The following is a 26,268-nucleotide window of genomic DNA, read 5'->3' as shown; positions in this document are numbered from 1 at the left end:
CTGTTGGAGGACTGAGGAGTAAAAGCGTTATCAGACACCATGCGGAAGGTCCTATGGTGAGAATAAAGAAGGTGTTGGAGGAGGCCGTGGGGAAGTAGCCCAGGGAGTTGTAGCTGTCGCACAGCTGTTCCAGGAGGCACTCTAGACAGCTGCATTCCACAGGGCACTGGGCTGGAACCCAGGCCCGCCCTCTACTCCGGGTTCCCCCCAAACCTCCCAACTCCTGGTCAGACACAGGAGGAGTTGACCTGGACTGTGCATTCAGAAAAACGGCCAAGCTGAGGGCTGCCATGAAGCTCCAAGGTGAGCAAATCTGCCAATAAGAGCAAGACCCACCAAGGTAGAGGAGGAACTTTGTCACAACTGGTGTCAGAAGAGGGATTTGGTGTACACAGCGCGGTGGAAGAAGGAAGGTGTTTGGGAAAAAAAAAAGGGGGAGAGGGTCTCTCTTAATTTTTTTCACCACAATGGAGGAGGTAGTGCGGGCACTGATACAAGCCACGGCTGCCCGGCAGGAGGCTACCCGTGTCCAGGCAGCTGCCCAACTGGAGGCAGAGTGGCTACAGCAAGAGACTAATCTCCTGCTGATGGACCAGGCTGCTCAAGACCGGGCTATGTTGCGGGAACTGGTAAATCAGGTAAAGGCCCTTACAGAGCTGAACCGCGGCCATGATGGGATATAGATCATGCGGGCCAGCAATTGGCTGCAGAAAATGACGCGGAAGGATGACGTAGAGGTGTACCTCCTAGCCCGTGAGAGGACAGCCCTGCGGGAGGCTTGGCCCTGAGAACAGTGGTCTGGCATCCTCACTCCATTCCTGTGTGGGGAGGCCCAGAAGGCCTACTATGATTTGCCTGAAGAGGCTGCGGCAGACTACCCCCAGCTGAAAGCAGAGATCCTGGCCAGATCTGGGGTAACGACTGCAGTGCGGGTCCAGTGATATCATGAGTGGAGGTACCAGGAAAACAAAAACCCACGGTCCCAATTATATGACCTCATCCATCTCGCACGAAAGTGGTTACAAACTGCTCTCCCCAGCAGCAACTCTTCTACGTCCCCTTTCCTGGTAAGCTCTCTCTAACCAACTCCCCTGCAAATTTCCTCTCCTTAGGAGCTTCTTCTCTGATCTGAGCCCCTGACTGAGCTTTCATAAACCTTTATTAGGCCTAGATGTTCCTTAACTAATTAACTGCCACCCAGCCACTAGGTAGTTAACTACTCATGTGGCGCTGAGTTGGTCCATTCTCCTTAGAGGAGCCTGCCTCAGGTAGGTTGGGTGCCTGAGCCTCTGATGGATCAGCTACCCTGTAACAGGCTTATTAGACTTTTTGCTTGAATTTAACTACAGCCTCTCCCAGATGTAAATGACAAGCATACCTGTAATTTCTTATCTTTTTTAAAATTAATATTTTGCTTCACAGAAGACAAACTGTGAAATTGTAGCACAGTTAACACAGTTCTGGGACACAAATAATGCTCTTTGGAGATAATACGCCTGCTCTTTAATCACTCTCCAACAAATATCTCACTTGGGCAACATCTGCTCCTGCTACAATCTTTATCATCCGCCTCACAGAGAATGGCAAGGCAGATAAAGCACTCAGCAGTGTGTCCATCCACCCCCTGGCCACCCATTTCTCTTTGTATGCAACCTCTGAAAGGGGATCCTGCAGAGTTAAATCCATATTTAGTATTTATTACTTTGTTGCTCAAAGCCTTCTTAGTCTTTTTTAAAGTAGCTGCATATAGCAAATTGATACCAAGGAGTTTTTATGCAAGGTATCCAGATGAAAATACAGACCCTTTTCCATTGTAATCCCTGATAATGGACATTGTCCTGACCCCAACTAAAATTCCTGAATATGAACTGGAAATGGTTTGGCAAACAGACAACTGAAAATAAACATTAAGGGTAAGAGGAGTAGTATCAAGTGACCTACAACAGGCAATAATGTTTTCATTAATGATCTAGAGAAAGGTATAAATACAATGGGGATTGCATTTGGTAAGAAAAGCTAAATCAGAGGGTCAGACCCACAGTGCACAGAAAGCCAGAGATCGTAACAGTGGACTTCGGGCAATAAGATCAGTTCTAATGAATGCTATATCCAAGGAAAGGAAGTATCAGCAGACACTTGTCACAATTTGATACAGGAAATTCTCCCCCATGGATTTCAGTCTGGAGTGTATGAAATGAGTCCCATTGTGAGGGTCACAGGCCTTGTGCTAGGGCAGGGTATCTGGGGGCATTCTCTCCCTTGGGTGGCTGATCTGTTAGCAAGAGGCAATGACACAGGACTGGGGGAAGGGAGCTGAGGCATGCAGAAAGAACAGGTGATGCTTCTGCTAGACATTATTCAGGGATGTACTGAAATGCTGGCCACATGGGTTTGTGTACTCTGGAAAATCACAGTTATAACATATTAATCAGCACAATGTGAAACACTTAGTATACACCAGGGCTGGTGTGTTTAAGTTTGTATTTGCTGGTTGTGGTTAATCCCCCAGCTCAGTGTAGAGTCTACAAGGTCTTTTCCTCCAGCTTGGCGCTGCGGCACTGCTGGGTGATGGTGGGAGACGCTGCAGGGCCTGGGCCGGTGAACGGAATCGTGGTGGAGAATCAAACGGGTGTTCGAGCAACGCGGGGGCGAGAGGGTGAACCGGAGCCCGCGGCCCGGCTGCGGGGTCCCGCGGACTGGGCTGGGAGCGGCAGAGGCTGGCAGGCCCCAGGCTCGGGCAGGGTCTGAGCGGCAGGATACGCACAGGCCGCAGAGACAGCGCCACGGGGGGTACCCCGGAGCCCCAGGCTGCTGTGCACGGGTCTGTGCTGGGCCTGCGTCCTGGTCTCGTGCGGGCCCGAGCAGCCCGGGGCGGGGCGCGGCACGGGCGCGCGGGGGGGGGCAGTCTCATGCCTCGCACGAGCGGGCCCAGCCCTAGGGAAAGCGTCGCTCGCGTCTCGCTACACCCCGGGCCGGCGGCAGAGCGCGGCCTCCAGACGGCCGCAGCTCTATCTGGCGGCGCATGCGCGGAACCGGAAGTGCGCCAGCCGTTGCTTCTTTAAGGCCCTTCTAGGCTGCTGAACTGAGGCGTCTCTATGGCCCGCGGCTGCCGCTAGCTCGGGGAGCTGTGAGGGACGTGGGGGTGGCGCTGCCGCCGGCTGCCTCGCGGGGAGCCGGCGCCGGGGGATGGGCGAGAGTACCAGCCCCATCAGCGTGATCCTGGTGAGCTCGGGCAGCCGCGGCAACAAGCTGCTCTTCCGCTTCCCCTTCACGCGGGGCCCGGAGCATCCGGCCGCCCAGGCCGGTAAGTGACCGCGCGGGGCCACGTGCCGGGCAGCCGGGCGCACGAGGCTGGAGCGGGCCGCTAGGCCTCGGGGCTTCGTCCTCTGGGCCTTGTCGCACGCAGGGCGGCCTGAGCGCCCCCCCCCCCACCGCTGTGTGGGCCGGGCCCGCGGGTGCCCGCGGCGTGGCTGGGAGCTGGACCCCTCCCAGACACACAAGGGCTTGCCTCGAATCCCCTTTGAAGAGCGAGGCGGGGGTTGGGCTCGGCCCACTGGCCCTGGGGAGTAGCCGGGCAGCGCTGAGGCTGAGGGGCAGGGAGCCACTTGGGCGCTGAGCTGGAGTGGTGAGGGGGCCAGTGGCCAGGCGTTGGTGGAGTTCCTGAGGCTAAGGGAAGAAGGAGGGAGAGCAGCGGAATAAGGACAATGGCCTTCATAATAGCAGACAAACTCAGAGAGCCAGGGGGTGAGGTCCCGAAGGAAGACTATCTTAGAGGAAGATCTCAGTTCAGGAGAGCTGGGGGCAGTGTTTTCCCCCAGGAATTGAAATTGGGGGGTGGGGGGGCGGTGTTGGAATATTGGGGTGAGGGCCAACGAGCATTGAGACTGGGAAGGCAAAGGTGGGCTGTATGGCACCATAATAAAAACTGAAAAATGTTCCACAACTATTTTATTAGGTTTAACTCCTGTTTTAAAATCATCACAGAAATTGAAGTTAGCTACTCAAGCCTACTCTGAAGCACTGCATCTACATCCGTCTTGGTTTCTTGTTGTAATTTTGCACTCTTTGATGTCTTCTTGTGTGTGTGTGTGTGTGTCTGTTACTTCCAGTCCTTCATGATATGCTCATGATCAGGCAGAAGGCGACTTCTTTCAGAACACAAAATTCTATTCAGTGTGGGAAAAGAACGCTCAACTGTAGCTGTTGTGACTGGGAATAGCAAGAGATGAATTTCTACTTCTTTCATCCCAGGAAACATAGCACAAATATTGGGTTGAACCACTAGCAATGATAAAGAAGTTGAAGTTAAATCTTCATTCGTTGGTCGTATGATATTCCACTCAAGGTTCAAAATTCTCTATTCTGTCTTGATCACATAGTAGCCTTATTGCTGGTAGTGCCTTACTCCACTCAACTGTAGGTCTTTTATAAGACAGGCATCTGTAAAAGCTACGTGGAGGCTGAGAATCCAGAAATTGCTATTGTATATTTGTAAGAATCAAGTCCGTGTACTTTTTCAGTTGGCTTAACAAGCACTTCTTGTCCTCTTCACTTAAGGAGTCAATATAAGTACTTTCATTAGTTAACTTCTGGACTGAAGTTTTTGCTTCTTCTAGTACATTTTCAATGGACATCTCTCTGATTAATCCAAAGGTAGTTTCTATTGCTGGACAAAGATCTGCTACTGTTGTAGCAGATGCCTGGATGACCTTGTTTAATGACCCAAGTGGTTTCAACAGTAGACTTACAAGAGAAAGAATGGCAATAGTCTTCTCTGAACTTAATAACAAAAGTAGTTCACCAGCCTCACTACGTAGATCTGTCCTATCTTTGTGGATACTTTCTAAAGCCAGTAATAACGGTTGCAGTAATTTTAAGACAACAGCCAAGAATCGCTCATGAGAAAGCCAGCAAGTTTTCCCAGGTTGGACTCATTTGAACTTCAATCCCAATGTATACGATGAAGTGAGCTGTAGCTCCCGAAAGCTTATGCTCAAATAAATTGGTTAGTCTCTAAGGTGCCACAAGTACTCCTTTCCTTTTAGTGTATCTTCTGTTTGTTTCCAAGATGTTCAGTCCTTTTGAACTCTTGCTGGAAAAAAACTATATAAAAAAGCCATTAAATGTGTGGCTTTTTAATGTCTTTTGAAGATTCTGCATCTTATACTAGCGCTAGCTGGAGTAGATGGCCTCTGCAGTGTGTATAGGAGAGATTTGGGTTATACTTTTCTCTCTAGAGGACTCCACTATGTCTTCCAGAGAAGTTTGTAGCTCCCATCAAATGCACAAGCAGCCATCTATTTGGAGTTCAATTTACAAGCATTTAACATCAAGATAACATACATAATGATGTAATACTTGATGCCTATTTGCATTGGTGTATTCATCAGCCATGTGTGCACATATTTTGAATATGGTGAGAGAGTTCTTCACTTTTTCAGCTGCGTAGTCTTTCACTGTTCACTGCATGCTTCTAGAGAGTCAGCTGAGTTTTTTGCAGACAGATAGTGAGCATTTGCCAATTTTATTTGAAACCAGTGTCCAGCTTCAGGATTAACAAGTGACAATGCACTTGGCATTGGCCTCCGGTTTGTAGTGTGTGGTATTTCTTGCTTAAATAGAAAGTATGATGCAACAACTATGTTGGTTCACATAAACTGAATTAAAACAATGAGGAGTCCTTGTGACACCTTAGAGACTAACAAATTTGGGCATAAACTTTCATGGGCTAAAACCCACTTCATCAGGTGCATGGAGTGGAAAATACAGTAGGCAGGTATAAATACACAGCACATGAAACCGAGTTGTGTCTCCAGCATTCTTAACAGCCTCATTAAGTTCTTTTAAAATTGGCTTTGACAGTGACTGGCTTATAAGGCTTTGTGCATGTTGATGTAGTCCAGAGGCATGGTATTTTGGAACCTTTTCATATAGGTTGTCAGTATTGGCTTAGCTGATCAGTCTGGCAAACCAAGCTCCTCCACTTTTACTATATAAAACCATGATATGCCCACATCTTGAATACTGTGTGCAGTTCTGGTCACCCCATCTCAAAAAAGATATATTGGAAAAGGTGCAGAGAAGGGCAACAAAAATGATTAGGAGTATGGAACATATTCCATATGAGGAGAGATTAAAAAGACTGGGACTATTCAGCTTGGAAAAGAGATGACTAAGAGGGGATATGATAGAGGCTTATAAAATCTCGACTGGTGTGGAGAAAATGAATAAGGAAGTGTTATGTACCCCTGCACTTAACGGAAGAACCAGGGGTCACCCAATGAAATTTAATAGGCAGCAAGTTTAAAACAAACAAAAGGAACTATTTCTTCACACAATGCACAGTCACCTGTGGAACTTTTTGCCAGGGATGTTGTGAAGGCCAAAATTATAACAGGGTTCATAAAAGAACTAGATAAGTTCATGGAGGTTAGGTCCATCAATGGCTATTAGCCAGGATGGGGAGGGATGCAACACCATGCTCTGAGTGTCCCTAGCTTCTGTTCAGCAGAACCTGGGAGTGGACGACGGGATGGATCATTCAATAATTCCCTGTTCTGTTTATTCCCTCTGAAGCCCTGGGAATAGTCACTGTCGGAAGATAGGATGATAGGATAGATGGACCATTGATCTGACCCACTACGGTCGTTCTTACATAACAAATAAGTATAATAATAAAAAAGTTTAGTTCAGAAACTGCCCAAGATAATGACTTCTTGAGATAATGACCTTGGCAAAAAATGCATTTCTAGGAAACATATATTTATATACGTTTCCCAGTCACACATCTAGCATTCTGGAGAAAAGTCACTAAAACATAGTCCAATGCTCTGGCTGCTGTTTTTCATGCCACTGTTCACTCTACCGCTCCATCCTCAGTGGCCCTGCACTGTCACCTTCTGCTGCCACTGTGACTTCTGCGAGTCGGCCTCTATAGGTTCCACCCAGCTCTCAGTGATTTCAGCTCTCGGTGGGGGAACCTCGCTGCTAGTGCAGGCTGGGCTGTCCTTTCCACAGAAACACTGTCCCACAGCAGGTCTAAGCACTTAGATCTGATTATCAGTGATTTCAGCTCTAGTGGTCACTTAACAAACCAAAAGACTCTCTATGAAGCCTAATCAGCTCTATCTGTAAACAGGAGAGAGGGGCAGGTCAAATAGTACCTGTGACTCTTAGGCAGAGCCCACACCACCAAGCAGAACACTTGTGCCCCACATTCTCTCTCTCTCTCTCTCTCTCTCTATTAGGATATGGCATCCAAACCTCCTGCTTAGGGAGTGCAGTTCAGTTGAGGGTGACCAGTGCTTAATTTGTAATGAAAGATGTGCTGGGGCTCAAGCAAGTATGTTACTTGCATCCGATGAAGTGAGCTGTAGCTCACGAAAGCTTATGCTCAAATAAATTGGTTAGTCTCTAAGGTGCCACAAGTACTCCTTTTCTTTTTGCGAATACAGACTAACACGGCTGTTACTCTGAAACCTATGTTACTTTCATAACTGATGTGAGAAGCCCAGAGGTCCCAGGGCTATGAACTGCCAATCCTAGAGGTGCTGGGGCTCAGCACTGGCAAGCCCTAGCACAAATTAAGCACTGAGGGAGACCTCATTCAGTCGGGCTAAGTACAGTTCTGCTGCCCTTTACTCATATAGTAAGGATAACAACATTTCATGACCCCCACATATAATACTTAAGTGATTTGTAACCCAGCACCAGCCAAAATGGATCACTTGGGCAGCACAGCTCTGTCTGCTGGATATCTAGGCAGAGTAGTGTGTTCATGTAAATACAGTCTGATCCTGAAGCCTTTACATCCACCCCAGCTCATCACTAGCTGTCAGGGGAGAGCTCATTCAGACCTTGCTTATAAATAACAATTTGAAATTGTTAGGTAGGCCAATGTAGCCGAAACAAATGTCCTGATATTGTCATAAATAACAGCTATATGAGGAAGCTAGTCTTTCTTCAGACTTTTCAAACCCATTATGCTTTCTCAGGTACAAGTATATACTCAAATTCTGTATATGCTTTTAAAGTGTGTATGAATGTTTCAGTTTCAATTCAAATTTCCAACCAATGATTAAATTGGCAACACTACATGTAACTGGGCGGGGAGGGGGGGAGTGTTGGGAAAATTGTACCACCCCCCCCCCCCGGGGTGGGTCTAGGGAAATCCCTGGGTGGGGATTTCTTAAGGAGATCATTAAATTGAGCACAGCAAAGTATTTCGATGTGAGGGAAAGATAGGAGGAGTAAGACTCGAGTGACCTGAAAATCAAAAAGGATTCTTACAAAAAGTGGCAATAGAGACAAATTGCTAAGGAGGAGTACAGAAGTATACTAAGCAGTGGTGGTGTTGCCGTGTGGGTCCCAGTATATTAAATGGTCTCTTGAAATCTCTGTTAACTACTTATGCTAATCCATCTGTTCCACCTTGCATTTAGCTGTGGTACTCTGAGTACGTTTCCCAGACCTGTAGAACTCTGTGTAAGCTTGAAATTTTGTCTCTCTCCGAAGTTGGGCCAGTAAAAGATATTACGTGGCTCACCTCTCTCTCTCTCTCTACAAAAGAATAGCACAGAGGTAAAAGCAAAATCAGGATAAGGCACAAAAGGAATTACACCAAGCAAGGGACATAAAAGACAATAAGAAGAGATTATTTAAATACGTTCGGAGCAAAAGAAAGACAAAGGAAACTGTAGGTTTGCTGCTTAGCGAAAAAGGAGCGCTAACATGATGTCAAGACGGCTGAGGTGTTCAATGCCTATACTGCTTCAGTCTTCACTAAAAAGGCGAATGGAGACCAGATACCAAACACAGAAAAGGCTAATATCATTCTGGGTTGTATTAACAAGAATGTTGTATGTATGTAGGGAATTGTCCCGCTCTGCTCAACATAGGAGAGGCCACAGCTGGAGTAGTGTCCAGTTCTGGGTGCCTCACTTTAGGAAAGATGTGGACAAATTGGATAGAGTCCAGAAAGGAGCAACAAAAATGATAAATGGTTTAGAAAACTTTTCCTCACAGGTCAGGTTAACAAACAGGGCATGTTTAGTCTTGAGAAAAGAAGACTGAGAGAAGACCTGATAAGTCTTTAAATATGTTAAGGACTCTTTTATAAAGAGGATGGTAGGACAAAAAATAATGGGCTTAGTCTGCAGCAAGGAAGATTTAGGTTAGATATTTGGAAACACTTTGAACTAGTTAAGCTCTGGAATAGGCTTCCAAAGGATGTTGTGGAATCACAATCATTGGAGGTTTTTAAAGGCAGGTTGAACAGGTGCCTGTCAGGGATTGTCTAGGTTTCCTTGGTCCTGCCACAGTGCAGAGTGCTGAACTTGGTGACTTCTCGAGGTTCTTCCGGCCCTACATTTTTATGATTCTATACATTGTATGTTTTAAAGCTGCAGCTAGGAGGGCTAGAAACCAACTTTGTTGTTGTTGTTTATATTGCAGTAGTGCCTAGGAATCCCAGTTGTGGAGAAGCCTCTATTGTGCTGGGCACCAAACAGAACAAAAAGACAGTAGTTTCCCTATAAGAATGGGGATAATGATACTGACCTCCTTTGCAAAGTCCTTTGAGATTTATCTACTGATGAAAAGAATTATATAAGAGCTAGGTGGTATTTAGTATTTGAATGAAAGATGAGGTTCTTGCCTAATCACATGCCTCTGGGAACTGGGACTTTAAGAAAAATACCAGATATTGTGAGACTCATGATAAAGTTGTAAGAGTTGGCAACACCAGGATTCCAGAAGGTTGATGGGAGAAAGACCCAGCAAAATGTCCATTCGCAAAGGTTAAACACACCTTTTTTGTTTGTTTGTTTTCTCACTTGAATAAATTATCTTCATCCAAAGGGTTCCCAGAAGCCTGTGCAATGAGCACCTGATCTATTCACACAGTTAAATGTAGCTTGGAGAAGCACGTATGATGAGTTATATGTTCTAGTAGATTTAGTTCAATTTCCATTCCCTCCTTTCCCAGTTACTCATAATTCTAAAGCAAATTCCTTTTTGGGCTGACATTTTGAGTGCCTGGTCTTAATTCATTTTTCTTGGAAGTTTTAGCTCAGTTAGTCCATCTATTGTTCATTATTCAGTTATGGAAAATATCCCTTATGTTCTGGCTAAAAATCTGTGCATGTATAACTAAATAAAAATTATTGTTGGTAGAAACTTTAAACTTGGTTTATCATTGATTCATACCGAGATCTAAGGTTGAAGCCAATTTTGAAAAAAAATCAGTTGTGCATTTTTCAAAGTATGTGTATTAGAATTTATACATTTTTGGGGGGATGAGGGGGGGCAAAGGATATGACTTTAAGGCCCTTTCAACCTCTCAACTCAGACAGAATTTGCTGACTCTAAATGTTTGTAATTTCCAGAGAGGCTTAGACCAGGTAATTTGAGTCATTTGAGATGAAGGGACAGTTCGGCTTGAGCCCTTAGTCTTAAGTTTTGGGTTATTATTATTATTTATTATTTTTAACATTTTGAGTACTTTATTTCTTAACACTAACATTGCATTAACTTCTTTAAAAAATTTTTGTATAGCAAATACAGCACTGTAAAATCTTATGTTAATACAGTGGTAAATTTGAGAATTTACACATGTTAAGGTCCCACAGCAACATTAATTTATCCAGATGGTGTATATGTAATATTTTAGATTACTGTTGTTCAGTATTATATGTTTATCTTTCTTCATATAATGTGTGTTGTGTTCAAGTAAATGCTGCTGTAGGAAATGCAGGCTTTTGAATTTGATGACTTGACCTGAGATTTGGTTTGGCTTTATTCCATTTTTGCATGACTTGTTCACCAGCTGGTTATGCCCTAAACTGAATATTTGGCCTAAATGTAAAATATTTAAAGGCATAGTAATTTCACCTCTACCCTGATCTGATGCACAGTGTCATTGTGGGCCAAGACAGAAGTTCCCTATGACCTACCCTCCGTCTGCTACTGTAGAATGTTGCTAGTTCATGTTCAAGATCTGTCTGGTGGAAGAAGTGTTCTGATTGTATCCTTTCCATCAAAGGGTAATGATGGACAGTTGCTTCCTTTTATAGATTCACGGATTCTAATGTCAGAAGGATTTGTGATCATTTAGTCTGACCTCCTGTATAACACAGGCCAGAGATCTTCCCCAAAATAATTCCTAGAGCAGATCTTTTGGAAAATCATCCTACCTTGCTTTAAAAATTATCAGGGACAGAGAGTCCACTATGGCCCTTGGTAAGTTGCTCCAATGGTAATTACCCCACCGTCAAAAATGTACCTTATTCCAGTCTGAATCTGTCTAGCCTCAAGTTCTATCATTGGATCGTATTATACTTTTGTCTGCTAGATTGAAGAGCTTATTATTAAATATTTGGTCCTCAAGTTTCAGCACCCCTTCATCTTAAGTTGAAGGCTGAGGACGCTTCTGGTCCTTTCTCTCAAACTGTCTTGAATCAAAAACAGATAAGTCAAGGCTGGATGTTTCTAATATAAAAAAGGAGGGAGAAAGGGCTTTTGTTGTTGTTGTTGTTTTTTTAAAAGAGAACACTTTTGGGCCTTCCTAGTACATCCTTTAGAAAAAGGCACAAACACACACTTCTTTTTGCAGGTCACTGTTAAGTGATTTGAATTGATCTTCTTTTCCATTTGCTTCAGGTAAGCCAAGGAGCCGATATGCTGTGAATAGCACTAGTGACAACACAGAAGACCAAGATGGAGACTCCAGGTAAGGAAATTTCCCCTCAACCAAAAGTTTTAAAATAGAGGAGGAGAATAGCCCATTCTCCTTTCTTGAACACTAGTTGAGTAGGTGAATCCTCTTGTACTGTATGAAAGGAGATCTGCAAAGAAAAGCTCAGAACTGAGTTAACCTCAAACAGATGTGCTGGATGCACCTACTAACCAGGCACTTCTCATGAGAGTCAGAGTGCTGCTGAAGATGCTATTTTTTGGGCAAGATGTAAATCAGACATTCTAACCCCTTCTGGTCATTAAAGAGCCCATGCCACTCTTTCAAAATAGGAGTGTTAATCCAGTGGCCTTGGTCATATTTCAGTTCTACCTACCTGCATCTCCAGATGGGAGTTACAGTTGGATGCAGTGTTCTTCACTTGCTGCCTTAACTCTCATGTAGAGTTGTGCACAAATAAACTGGTGTGTTTCCCCAGAGGTAGCTGCAATTCTTTGTTGGATGAAGTGATGTCTCATAAGGATACTGAAATTTAAATAATGTTTTTGAGATCCTTGGATGAAAAGTGCTCTGCAAGTATTGAGTGTCCCTACGTATTATTCAGTTTAAATTGATCTTTTAAACATTCTTCTTACTTTGTGCAAAGTCTCCTGCTTTGTTCTGGTTTGTGCATACCACAAAATTTATCACTCTTGGGCTTTCACAGATGTTTGCAAAGTCAGCAGGTGTCCTGAGCTCACCATTAGCTAAGTTGGTGTTCTCTGTGGCATGTTTTTTAAATCTTATGAAATAGTAAAAGGACGGGTTCTGTCACCCTTACTCCTGCTGAGGAAAGTGTTATTTGAAATCAGACTAATTACAGTGAAAGATACTACTTAATGTGAGAGAAGTTGGCAGAATTGGACCTCCAAAGGGGAAACTTATGTCCCGATCCTGCAAAGATTTAAGCACATGATTACTTTTACTACCATGAGTAGTCCCATTGAAATCAGTGTAACAGCTCGTGGTAGTAAAGTTAAGCAAGTACATAAGTCTTGGTGGCATCAGTGCTTTTGTTTTTCTCATCTGTAGAAAACTCCATTTGCTTGGGACTTACCAAAAAAGACAGCACACAGATTTATTGTATCTTTGGTGTCTTGGAATGCTGCAATCTGGAATGTCCTCAGTGAATCCAGTACAAGGCAGCAGACTCCATGGGAACTAAAAACAACTTTTAAAAATTAGTATTTTAAAGTTAGTTCTGTGCTAAACCCTCTGCACAGCCAAATTAGTGGAGCCATTCAGCATGTGTTTCTTTGGTTAACTCAGGTTGCTTTTGCAAGTCACTGTTAAAAAGTTTGGCCCTAGTATTTTGTAGACTATACTTGTAAAGCAAGGGAAAGCTGTGCTGCTTTTGGCATTTCAAAGAATTCTCAGAATGCCAGGAAAAGAAGGAAGCTATTGGCTCCTACAGATAATGACCAGTGTGAGACCCAAAAACAGAGCTCAGAGAACTTGTAATGCACTTGAAGAGCTGAGTTACCAAAATCTCCTAAATCCCAGTTTTCATTGTATTGTGACCTTGTACATTATTGAATCTTTTAAATGTGTTTTTTCTCTTACAAACAATTGGAGTTACTGGAATATTGCGTTCAATTCTGGAGTCCACTTCAAATGGATGTTGAAAAATTGGAGAATGTCCAGAAAAGAGCCACCAGAATGATGTGAAGTTTGGAAAAAACATGCCTTTCAAATACTTAAGAAGCTCAATGTATGTAGCTTATTGGTCATGGTGTAGATATGGAGAAGATTTTGGATAGCAGAGGGTTCTTTAATCTAGCAGACCTGATGAAAGTGCTATTTGTGTGCTTATGTATCTGCCTTCAAAAGTGCAGAGGTGGCTCCATTTTAAACCTGCTAGCTGTGACAAAGTCCTTTTCTGAAATTACACTTGAGTCGAATTCTTCCTTTGCATAAATCCTTCTCTAGCTCCAAGAATAATCAGTATTTTTCACAACTTTCCTCTCACATGCTAATGGAAGGAAAGAGATAAGCTCTTGTCTACAGCGGAAGTACTGATACAACAGCTAGACTGATCCCCATCTTCAAAAATAATAGCTGATAGTAACAAGTGACTTCTTCCATCAAATTACTGCACGTACTGTTAATGTACATGTTTTCAAATTGTTTCCTGAAATGCACTAACTTTGACTTTCTTCAAATATAAAGTTGTACAAATGCCTTCTGTTTTCCCTTTTTCTCTTGAAATATGGTGGCCGGACAGCTTCTGTTTTCAGATCTGTATCTTTCAATAGATTGTGACTCTGATTCTTCTTCATCTGGGGTCAAGTCATCGAGCAAGCATGCACCATCTTCGGCTGTCCATGGCAGCACTAAGATCCACCTGCTTAGGTCCCTCATCTTCTTCAATGTGATCCATCCATCACTTCCTCAGCTTTCCACGGGATCTGTTTACTACCATGCTCTCATCCCATTCGATCTTTGCCTGGTCCTCTTCATTCATCCTCTGCATGTGTCTGAACCAGCGAAGTCTCACTTCCTGGATTTTGTCAGCCACATCAGACTTTGACTGCCATCCTAACGCTTTCATTTTGAAATCTGTTACTTTGCGTAACTCCTTTATAGGGCAAAGACATCTTACCTTGAACAGCTGTTTGCATTGAATCTGCTGTCCCTTCACCACCCATGTTTCTGCACCATACAGCATTGCTGAGTGCACTGTTCTATAAAGTTGGGCTTTCAGTCTCAGAGGCATATGTTTGTTGTGCACAACACTTGAGATGTGGAGTCCGCTCTGGACTGTCTCTCATTCAAGCTCACTGTCGAGATACCTGAATTGCTCAATTTGGTTTAGTCGTACTTCATTAATCTCCTATATCCAGTTTCCCTGTGGCATCTCTACTGACCCACATGACCCCAATCTTACTCATGTTCATTTTTGTTCCATGCCTGCTTAGTTGGTCATTCCACTGGTTTACTATTTTCCCTAAGTCATCTTTTGAGAATGCCCTTACTGCTACATCATCTGCATATAGCAGCTTTTCTTCTTTTCCCGTTGTCACCAATTTTTGAACAGATAGTGTGAACAGCTCAGATTGAACAGACACAATGGAATAGCCTACTGCTTTTCCTGAGTTAATTATGTTCTTTTCAAAGTATATGCATTACATTTTCCTTTAAATGAAAGACCATGTGATACCTTTAATTGCACTCCAGTGAACATAACTCAGTTATAATTAAGCCCTTGAGCTGGGGAAAAAAATCAAATCTGCATTTAGCAGTAAAACTTTTAATTGGAGTATGAGACAAGTTGCCAATAGTTTTATAGATCAGTACATAATGCAATTGCTCCTAAAGTGGAAAGAGGATAGTATTTACTTCATTCGGTTTTAACAATCCCCACTGTTAGCGTTCGCTTTAGCAAGAGATTTGGTGAGGCTGTGAAATAATTATGTATTTGTGCTCACAAATTAGAATAACTTGATTTTTCAAGATTAGATTTGCTTTATAATTTTATTTACTGATGGGATTACTGCAGAGAGAGTTAAGGTTGTTTAGGTGTCTGAATTCTGCATTTCCATACCTTAACATAATTGGATTTTTTTTTTTAAATTTAGATTTCTCTTGAATTTGCTGGGTTTGTTCATGCTTGTTTTTGAGATAATTACAGCATTCTTGTGATGCTTTCACCCACAGTTACTGGTACGTACTCTCAGCCTGAACTCTATTTTAATATAACTTTGTCTGGGATTTCATCCCCTTTTCAGAAGCAAATGGAGTAGCAAAAATACTTGCATTGTATTGTTCGTTGCCTTCTAACAGGAAGCTGTCTAGTGGGATCAGTCACTTGGCAGAACAAACTTTGCCTGACAAACATATCTCCACTTGCTTCCTCCTAGCCTTCCACTATCCCCCTCTGCCTAAATAACCCAGTTAAAACACATCTCCTCTCCAGAGCGACTTACAAACATTAAATAATCATCACAACTGGTGGAGATTTGTATTAGCTCTTTTGCACAAATGGGAAAACTGAGGTACACAGGCCTCAAGTAACTTTCCCAATGCCATAAGGTAAGGCGTAGTCTACACTTAAAAAGTTTTACCAATGTAGTTATGTCAGTTAGGGAGATGAAATTTTTTTTGGCCAACATAGCTGTGCTGGTAAAAGTGCTAATGTAGATGCACTCATATTGGTATAACCTGTACTTAGGGCATGTGATTTTAGGTTTTAATTGATAAAACACTCCCAGTTTATCTTATATCTATATATACAAATCAGTGTTTAATCAATAAATATTGCGAAAAGCCAGAAATGGTTTCTCAATTCGTGTTGACTTCACCACTTTCCCATGGCAGTTTGTTTATATAGGTGATGTCCCTGCTTCCTGGCTTGCATCTAAGGGCTTGTGTAGATTGCAATTTCTAAAACGGACTAATGTTTTGTGCATTAATTGGTCTGTGTAGACCCTTCTGATGCATACTAAAATTTCCCTAATGTGCTTTAACATAGTGTTGTTTGAAGCAATACAGTGTTAAAGCGGACTAGGGTACAAATGCACTACATGCTAAACCAGGGATTCAACTACAAAGATCAAACTAACATAAGTCATTTTTATACATATAATAAAAATTAAAGTAGATCCTGTTTATACAAGAATTTTGGGAAGTACCCCAAAAAAATCTTTAGAGTATCAGAGAGAGCGAGCTCTGGAAAAAAAATAAAAAAAATAAAATAAAATTTGGGGCATCTACATAAAACGCAAATTGTTAAGACTAAACCCCCCAAAATGAAATGAATGAAAATCTGAAAAACAGGAACTCTGTTTATCCTATCTGACATAATCTATACCGGTGTAAGCACTTTTATACCAAATAACTGCATCTACGCTAGGAAAGTTTTTGCCAGTTTAACTACATTGGTATGGTTAAACTGGCAAAATTTTAAGTGTAGAAAAGGCATAAATTTTTGGCATAGTAGAAATCTGGGAATCAGGAATTCCTTCCCTGCCGTTACCAAGCCGATTCAGCTGGGACAATTGGCATATTCAAGGATTGCTGTGTCAAAAACAGGCTTTTGCACAAGTTGGCTCTCAAACCCTTGTAGCATTAAGCAACTACAGTAGCATGTTCCTTCCAGAGGGAAATCCGCAGCTGTCTGCTGAGCTGAAGAGTCTGTATCAACACCCTCTCTCTCAGCTCCCCATACTCCTTTACCCTCCACCACAAGGAGCACAGTCCTCTTGCCCCATACCTGCTGCTTCAGTCTTTGGTTCAATAGTGGGAGCTATAAAAACCCATGAGACTGTCCCCAGCTGTTAGGAGCATTCTCCCTATCAAGGGTTTTCCAGTTGTTGGTCTCATGTATGTACCTTTTGTTAATACACCTATTTTAACAGCTCGGAAACTCATTAAAGTAAGACACTGCTGAAGAGTGTACTACCAAGCTCTGCTATAGCAGAGCTTTCTGGTGATGAGGCTTCTGTGGCAGGCCCTCCCCTCCTGATTGTAGGAATCAACTCCTGTATGCACTCCCTTGTTAGCGTTTCTAGTGAGACTCTCTCACCTTCAGAAATGCATATCCTTCCCTCCCCCACTTCCTGACCAACACCTGCTCCCCTCTGATAACTCCTCCATTCTCTCTCTCTCGCTTTCCTTTTGTTAAGCACCTACCTGGTACCCCTTCCGTGTATTCTTAGGGGCCTCCCTTCGAGAAGCACTTGGCTTTCCATCCATCCTTTTAGACATCCATCCCATGATTCCACTTCTCCCTCCTTTTGTGACACTTCTCCCATTTGTAGGGTGTCCCTGGTTTTCTTTGCTGTAACAACTGTAAAGTGGTTGGCAGGAGGCTGAGTTACCTTTCCAGTAGAATCAGAGTTGACATTTTGATTTCAGGTTCGGCTTTTAACATGCATGGTATAAGGCAGCCATGGGATTATCTAGCCAAATTTTCAATTGCACCATCCACCTTTGGAAAAGTACCCTTTATTTTTATTATTGAGGAAAAACATTTCTATTTGCTCTGTCCACTGGTATCTGGGAGCCAGTGCAGGAGTGTCTGCTCCCATAGTGTATGAATAGCTGCAGTTGAGAGCAGAGTCAGTAAGTGCCTCCTCTGTTCTCTGCATCAAATGGAAGGCTTCATGTTCTTTGTCACACAACCTTTTTCAGCTTACTCATCTTAAGGCTTTGCTTGCTGACTGGTCCTGGGTATGAAATGAGCCAGGGATGGAACTGGCTCTGCCAGTGCTGTGAATCTGGACCGTCTCATATGGGGATGTGTGCTTATTTGGGAATAGCAGCAGTTCCATGTGCAAGACCATCCAAAGGGCCTCAAATGTGTATAAAATCCTCAGTGTCCTATGTCTCGTCTCTAACCTCTGAGCTATGTTGCCAGTGCCTCGCAAGTTGACAACAAGGAGGGTTTGTGCCATATGGCGCTGTGTGCAACTTTAAACAACACAGATGGGTTCTTGTAAACACCAGTAACAATCTGCCCCAAGAACCGAAGTTAAGGAATCTCTTCCTCTAAAATCAGTGTTAGTTTTTCTGCAATTTCTAGACCAGAATATGCTAGGTAAGCATTAATTATAAAATATGCACCAGCAATGCCCTTACCATAGGCTTGCTGTTACTCTTGCACGTAGCTATCTCTACTGTACAGAAGTTTAACCCTTAATAGTCCATCTTCATTTTTAATATTGTCACTTTTGTGTATCATGTGTTACTTTGCCTGGTTTATTCTTTTGCTGTATTTTTTGTTTTTGTTTTGTGTTTATGCCCATGTTCCCATTTCAGAGAGCAATGTCCTCTAACTGATGAGCAATTGGTTTCAGGGTAAGATCAAACATTCTAAACAATCACATCTGTCTAGAATGGCTTTCTTTTCTCACCATCCTTTAATTGTGCTTTATTTCTGATTTCCATCGTACACTGAACACTGAGTTAATTTGAACTCTCTATTAAATCACAGTGTCCATAGGAAATGTATTGCCAAGGTTTCTTGCTAGATGATTTGAAAAGGTCCTACTAAAGTTTTTGTGCTTCCTGTAGTGTATCGAGTGGGTGGACCCATACTATCCTTTCTCTGGGTATAGGAAAGTACGCAATCCCCCAAGAATCCACGCCTGTGTCAGTGAAGGTGCTGCAATGCCCCCAGAAAGCTCCATGGGAATTGTCTTGGGTCATATATCACCAAACAAACATTTCATCTTAATATTAATTACCAAGCCCTAAATCAGTTTCTTTCTGACTAGTAGTTGATCACTTAGAAGTATAGTCCAATGAGTAAAGTTATTTAATTCCATGGTAGCCTTACTGTGTGAGTCACTGCATTGTAAGGAAAGATAGCTAGCCATTGGGCTTGTGTCACAAAGTATTTCAAAGAGGGCCCTTTTACATGTGCCCCACTTTGAATTAATATGTCCTTCCTAATAATCATTTTCAGCTTCCACAATTTTGGTACAAAGAAATGAAAGGAATTAGATTAGCAAAGAGAGAGATGGCTTTGAGGGCAGCTTGAGTGTGTCACAGTGACCAAGAAAGTTGTACACACTGGGGAGAGGCGCCTTCTTCCAACTTGGAAGAGAATAATGTCTGGAGGCTGGAAAAGAGTCTGAAGAAGCTGGCTTGGAGTGAGAGGGAATAAATTCCAAGGTCTCCTCACAGACAGCTGCACATAGAGCAGGAGTGATGCAAAATAGCGTGGCACTCTCTTAGCTCAGATTGCTCCCTCAAGAGCTGCAGCTGTATTGTATGCCGTTGTCTTCTGCCTAGGCCAAACAATAGCAGGGGAAAGCTAAGAATCAATCTCCCTACTCATTTGATCACCTGGCATAAATGCCTCCTGTCAGTAATGGTATAGAATCTCTTCTTGGGCACAGATGGCTGTGTCTGTTTGAGGGTGTCTTCCACTCCACCAAAAGAAAATAAAACTAAAGCAACTGTTGCTACCACTGGTTCAGTTCCACAGGTAGCAGCGGTAGTGGCAGCCAGCAAATGCTAGTGCTCCCAGCCTTAACCGCTCTATTGTGTACTGCTGATACCACTGATGGAGTTGAACTGGTGGTAGCAGTCGTGAGAGATTTCTGGTTTAAAAATTCTAAACCCTAGTCTAGCCAAGGCCTTTGGTTTCCGGGGTTAGGTCCTGCTTGTTCTGTGCCCTGGTACAAGAAGGGTTTGCTCCCCCTTAGAAATCACAGGGCGCTACATGGTCGCACAAGTGCTGGATCTGTCATTGCCTAAAAGTGGAATCTCATCAGCTTCAGACAAAACTTTTAGGGCTCTGTCAGTTGAAGTACCAATTCCCATTGACTTTAGGCATTTTTACAAACATCAATACAATTCCAAAAATGTTAATATAAATAGTAATTATCATAGTGCCTTGGAGCCCTAGTCCTGGAGCTGTGGTGTTCATACAAACCAGTCCAGGCTGGAATAATAAAAACTGATAAACCCCTCAGTCCACCTTCTCTGTAAAAGGCCAAGGAAATAGATGAGCTATGCAGTGTATCATCATGGTTAACAGTTTATGTGACTAAGGGGGAGTGGGATCTAGAGTCAAAGACCCCGCATTCGCTTGAAGAGGCCCTGCTACAATACCAAACTCTTCTCCCTGGAACCAGAGGGCTGTGCATCTCAGGTGCTTCAGCTGGTCACATCTGTGGTAGTCTCTCAGAGGGAGAAAGAGGTAGGTAGGCAGACAGTTACAAACCATTGAGGGCTTTATAGATGAGACCAGCTCCTTGACTTCTACCTGGAAGCCAAGCAGAAGCCAGTGCAGATTACAGTGTATTCTGCACCAATTTTACCTTCTGAATGGCCTGGCTGTGTAGCCCCATGTTGAGCATGTTGTTGTAGCCTAATCTTGAAGTGACAAAAGCAAGTATAATGGATTGGGGCCCCACAGTCAAGACTTTTCTCGTCAAGGACAGATAAGAAAAAATGCCCACTCATCAGCACCTAGCCGTTTCTGCTCCCAAATTTGCCATCACTTGTGGCCCAGCCCATTTTAAGATTCTCCCCAGTCCAGTGTGAACCACCTGATTAAAACAGGCTAGTGATGCAGGGGATTTTTCACAAATGGGCACGTGGAGCTGTAACCTTGTTTGTTTTTAACAGAAACTGTTTTCAGGGGAGCTCTTTCTAGTCAGTTTGAGGAAACTTCAGTTTTTTCCTTATTGAATTCATATGTGTAGTTGAACAAATATACACTATTCATGAAATGATGGCTCAGTTGGCTTTGAGGCACCTGGATTAATCCATCTCCTTATGCCCATATCCAGTAGGAAACTGTCTCCTATAAGCTGCAATACTGTCTGTGATGAGCAGTTATGGGGTTTGAAAATGCAGTGCACACTTTCTCCCTCCAGAAGTGCAAGGGCCATCATGACCCTAGCATACCTAATGTCCAGTAGGGCAAGGGTACTCCCAAATCTCATAGCTTCTATGGCAGCTGCCAAAGCCATTGGGTCAGTGTAGACGTTCAGTATAACCAGGAATATTCTCCATAGTAATAAAAGGAAATGACTAGTGTGCTAATTGAAAGGAAATACAGCTGCCTGTGCATGGGTGAATGTGTATATATTATATGGCTGTAAACTTTTCTCTTAACTCCTTTAATAACTCACCCAGCTAGACCAGAAATCTTTCTTAAATGAGTAGCTTCTTTGCTGACAAGAGATAAAGGGAGTGCAGCACACACCCGTAGTCCGCCTTTTTCTTTAGGTGATACAGTGTTATCTGGAAAACTTGCATTGGGAAGGGGGATGGGGGGGACGTGTGTGCGCGTGCACACACACAAGCAGATGTAAGTACAGGAGCTTAAATATCTCAGTTAATGTTGTTAAACTCTCACCAGAAGGTTAGTTTAAATTTCTTCACTTTGGTTGTAGCTGGGCGACTTCGAAGAGGACAGTTGAGGAAAGACTATACAGTGATAAAACAATTAAAGTTTGTACAGTCCATAAATGGGGGGGGAAAGTTTCCGACATGAAAAATGAAATCTGTTTTACTTTGGTCTGATCTCCTCTGTCTCAGACAACATGGTAATGGATGTGCTATAAGAACCTAAATAGACTGCAATGGTGTAAGATCACCCACAGCACTATCAATGGAGTTGCAGAGGGGTTCCTTCTAATGGCTTTTTATGACAGGGGTTTTCAGACTTTTTCATAATGAGCGTCATGTCTTTACAGCGAGATTCTGTTGTGGACACTTTCCCCCACATTCATGGACCACGTCCTCCACACTGACAGTGCCATTACATTCCTGTGACGACAACAGCAATTGTTTACATAAAGAAGTTTATTAGGAATGAGTGTACTGTATTGTTACTACTTTTAATGCAATTGAGTAGCTGGGATGAGAGCCAGCACCATGTGACCAGCCAGCTCTCTGCAGGCCACCAGACATTTAAGTCTGACTATTGGATTTAGAAGAGATGGGACAGGCAGTGGGAAGATATTTATTAACATCTAACCCCCCCCACACACACACTTGGGTAGTTAAAGATCTTTGTCTGCTTGAGTGAAGGTTATTTTGATACCAAGCTGCTTAATCAGTTCATTAACCTGCAGCTAAATCCAGGCAATGACTAACTTGAGCGGGTTTTATCTTTTTGAAAGCAGATAGCATCTAATCTTTCCCAGAGCATGAAATTTAAATAAGCATGAATCTTCATTCTTTGCCTTTGATGCTTCTCATTTTATTATTCTGGTGATCTGAGCGACCTAATCTTACGGAATTATTAATTTTCATAATTGGATGCATTCAAGGTGTTCCAATTTAAAACCCTCTTAAAGCTCACACAAATGAAATAAATCTGTATTTCAGTTTGGGGAATATTTTTAGGGTGTGTTTTTTTGGTAACCGTAGTAACTTGTTTCTACTTTTGAAGGTTTTCAGATGTCATCCTGGCAACAATTTTGGCTACCAAATCAGATATGTGTGGCAAAAAATTTGAGCTGAAGATTGATAATGTCCGTTTTGTTGGCCATCCTACTTTGCTGCAGCATGCGCTCGGGCAGGTACGGTAAGAGAGCTGCTGGGGCACTGGGAAACATTGTTCTCCTGAGAACTGATGTGGACAGAACAGCAAAAGATTTATGAAATTTGGAATTCAAAATGTACAGCATTGCTTTGAAACTCTGTTTTATGCCTGTGGTTTTTGGAAACTTTTGTCTTCGCTTATCTTCTGATGTTAATGCCAAATAGGTTGTGTCTACACTGGAAATTTAAAAAAAAACCCTTCCAAGTGGCTCAAACACAGGTGCAGCTGAACCAGTGTTAATATTAAATAGAAACCCTTATGAAGATATGACTCCAGTGGACCATATCTGTGCTTACCATTGTGCTAGTTAAATTGGCTTTTTGGCAGGTTTAACTAAACATAATGGTAAAAATTCTGAAAGCCGCCTGAGCCTTGTGAACCCTATAACTCCCGCCAGTGCTAAGGCTGTTTCGTCAGGATATGGTTTAGAACAGGGGTTCTCAATCTTTTTCTTTTTGAGCCCCCTGCCCCCAGCATGGTATAAAAACTCCATGGCCTACTTGTGCTACAATAACTGTTTTCCTGCATATAAAAGCCAGGGCCAGTGTTAGGGGGTAGCAAGCAGGGGAATTGCCTGGGGCCCCATACTACAGGGACCCCTGCAAAGCTCTATTGCGCAGACTTTGGCTTTAGCCCTGTATGGCAGGGCTTCGGCTTTCTGCCATGGGCCTCAGATAGTCTAAAGCTGGCCCTGCTTGGCAGACCTCCTGAAACTAGCTTGCGGACCCCTAGGGGGCTGCAGACCCCTGGTTGAGAACCACTGGTTTAGAACATTTGTTTTGTTTTTGGCGTAGAGGGTGGTAAAATTTCCCAGGGTCAGCAAGGCCTTATAGGCACTTCTGAGTTAAGTTAATTCATAAGTGCTGCATGCTGAAATGGAGTAGATGTTCAGCCACATGAGCCATGGAAAGGGCTTTTGCACGAGTTTGGGAAAGGATTTGCACTTTCCCTGTCCCATTCTATGATCTCACTAATAGTGCGTAAAAGTGAATTGGACTCTGGGAATTTCCGTGATCAGCAACATTTCTCAGTGTCATGTTTAAAGCTTGAATTCTCTTTTTGCAAAATCTGAAAGAGGCAAAGGTATTTCCTTGCAATCCCTTTCAATAAAAAGTAAATAAATAAAATTCTAAGTAATAAAGTAGCCACAACATTTCTGGCTTGGATCTCATCAGATTTCATAAGCTGCAGCGGGTTAATATCCAGGACACTACAAGAAGTGGTGTTTGTGACTCACTAGCTGTGGCCCAGAATGCTTTTGTGTCAGAGCAATGTGCTGTTGCAAGATTCTTGTTCAGGTTAGTTCCTGGCCTTTTGTGGTTGTTAAAAATCATATGGCAGTCTTTTCACAAGAGTTGAAGTATTTAATCCTGTGTCCCTGGTATGACTCCTGTTTGTTTTATGACATTCTGCCTCTTTAAACGCTCCCTATAGTTTAAATTGGTAAATATACTCTAGTCTTTCTCTTCTGGTTAGAGAACATTGTGAGATCTGATCCGGCTGCTGTTTGAAGTCAGTGGCAGCACTCCCTTTGAGTTTAGGGGGAACAGGTTTCGGCGCTAAGTTTCTAAATGCTTTGAGGCCTCTGAAAGGTGCTTAGAGAAATGTTCCTATGGGAATCCTTCAGTTCCAAGAAAAGGAGGACTTGCGGCACACTTCATGAGCTGTAGCTCACGAAAGCTTATGCTCAAATAAATTTGTTAGTCTCTAAGGTGCCGCAAGTCCTCCTAACAAATTTATTTGAGCATAAGTTTTCGTGAGCTACAGCTCATGAAGTGTGCCGCAAGTCCTCCTTTTTCTTTTTGCAGATACAGACTAACATGGCTGCTACTCTGAAACCTTTCAGTTCCAAGAAACCAAATAACAAGGCTTGTTATCAAAACTGCAGTGCAAAGTGCCCCCTTTTTCCTCCTGTTAATTAGAATCTCATTTGGTCCTTTAGAAAACAGATGATTTCCTCTTTCCTTGTAGTTTATCTAGTTTTTTAAGAATACTGATAAATGGTCTCATTTGTTTCCCTGAACTGTGTGTTACTTGGGGCCCAAAGTCCATGGGAAGTGAGAGGTTTTCCACCCTTGTGAGGGTTAGGCATAAGCATTATGGAGCTCTCTGGGAGTACAAGCATGTTGCTTGGATCTCCTACTCCATCTTGTGGAGACACTTGGTCAGTGGAATAATCAAGATATAACAGCTCCTAATGCAGGAATTCCACCTGTGTTGTCTGTCTTGATTTTATTTTTTCAAACGTCTATATATTTGTTCGTTAAATTGCAAAAGTCTTTTGTTGTGATGAGAATGGTTTTGGGGAAAAGGTTTCCAAAATAACTTATGTAGGAGACAAATCTACTTTTGTTTTAGAACTGTATAGTGTGTGTGCGTGTGTGTGTGTGTATTTGAATATATGCATTTCTAAAACATATTCTCTTCAGTCCTGACAAGTGGAAATATTAAAAATGCGATATAGTAGAGTACATTTTGGGACAGGAAGGTCTGGGATTCAGTTCGGTTTATGCCACCTAAAGGCTTTTACTTGTTATAAAAAATTAAATTTATGAAAAATTGATTCAACTATAGGTAGAAATACAGTGAGGAATAAATGTACAAGCAGCCAATGGTAAAATGCAACAGGAAACTAATTTAATAAAACTAGATCTGTTAAATCAAGACCATTTCCATGTACAGCTGAACTCTCAAGAACTTCTCAGGAATCCAGATTTTTAGTAGTTGCATCTATGCTATTTTAAAACTGTCTGAAGTACTGCCTTCACTCATTAGATTTTTATATATATTTTGCAGGTATCCAAAACTGATCCATCACCAAAGAGAGAGATGCCCACCATGATTCTCTTTAATGTTGTATTTGCCTTAAGGGTAAGGGCTGTTTTTACCAAAGAATGGATTCTGTATTGTTTTATAAGGACTGTTGGTTCAGATGCCAGTAACTTTTCAGTAACACATGTTCACTGTCGTCTTTCACTATAAACCAAACTTTTAAAATTTGAAATATGTAAAAACAGTACTGCATGTGACACTAAAGATGCACAGTTTAAAATAAAGAAAGATCATGCAATCCTAGAAGTCAAAAGATGGAAGAGCCCTGTCAGCTTTTGCAGCCGATCTCTCGGGCCAGGGAATGATTGTTTCCGACAGGACATTTTCTGTCATTCTTTTGCAGATAAATGCAAAGGTTGAGGTCCTACTTCATAGTTGAGATAAGCCTTATTGCACATCCTGTATATTTTATGGTATACATTTAATAACATAGACAGGAATCTTAAAGTATCCCTTTAACAAGAAACACAAGAATACAAAAGACTATGTAGGTGCAGCAAGGCCAACGCAATATTGCTGTAGAAACTGCAACTGTTACATATCCTGACTTTTAAGATGTTGTACAATTGTAATCTTGCATTATTGTTTACCTATTGATGATGTATAGACAAGAGAAAAGTTTCCTGCCTCAAAGAATTGAGCACTGTTATATTATTTAAAAGAGTAGCCCTAGATCCTACTGCTGGAGACACAG

At 42.5% G+C, this 26,268-nt stretch overlaps 1 protein-coding gene across 5 annotated transcripts in view; it reads left to right on the top strand.

Annotated features, from left to right (window-relative positions):
• Positions 1-2,992: 2,992 nt before the first annotated feature.
• The window catches only part of NPRL3 (NPR3 like, GATOR1 complex subunit), a 96,866-nt gene continuing 73,590 nt past the window's right edge, over positions 2,993-26,268 (top strand). Inside the window, exons 1-5 of one of the 5 annotated variants that reach the window (XM_084642283.1) lie at positions 2,993-3,304; positions 11,659-11,728; positions 18,491-18,529; positions 22,590-22,719; positions 25,539-25,613. In XM_084642283.1, coding sequence (XP_084498409.1) covers positions 3,187-3,304; positions 11,659-11,728; positions 18,491-18,529; positions 22,590-22,719; positions 25,539-25,613 — 432 coding nt within the window. In that variant the 5' untranslated portion in view covers positions 2,993-3,186. Of the gene's footprint in view, positions 3,305-11,658; positions 11,729-15,374; positions 15,395-18,490; positions 18,530-22,589; positions 22,720-25,538; positions 25,614-26,268 lie in introns of those variants that run through there. The other 4 variants (XM_084642282.1, XM_084642284.1, XM_084642286.1 and 1 more) reach the window with 4 other exon arrangements.

Source organism: Lepidochelys olivacea (assembly GCF_965140295.1).
Source record: "Lepidochelys olivacea isolate rLepOli2 genome assembly, chromosome: 10".
In the NCBI taxonomy this organism is placed as follows: Eukaryota; Metazoa; Chordata; order Testudines; family Cheloniidae; genus Lepidochelys; species Lepidochelys olivacea.
The sequence above is the reverse complement of the archived record's forward strand: the minus strand, read 5'-3'. Positions and strand labels throughout refer to the sequence as shown.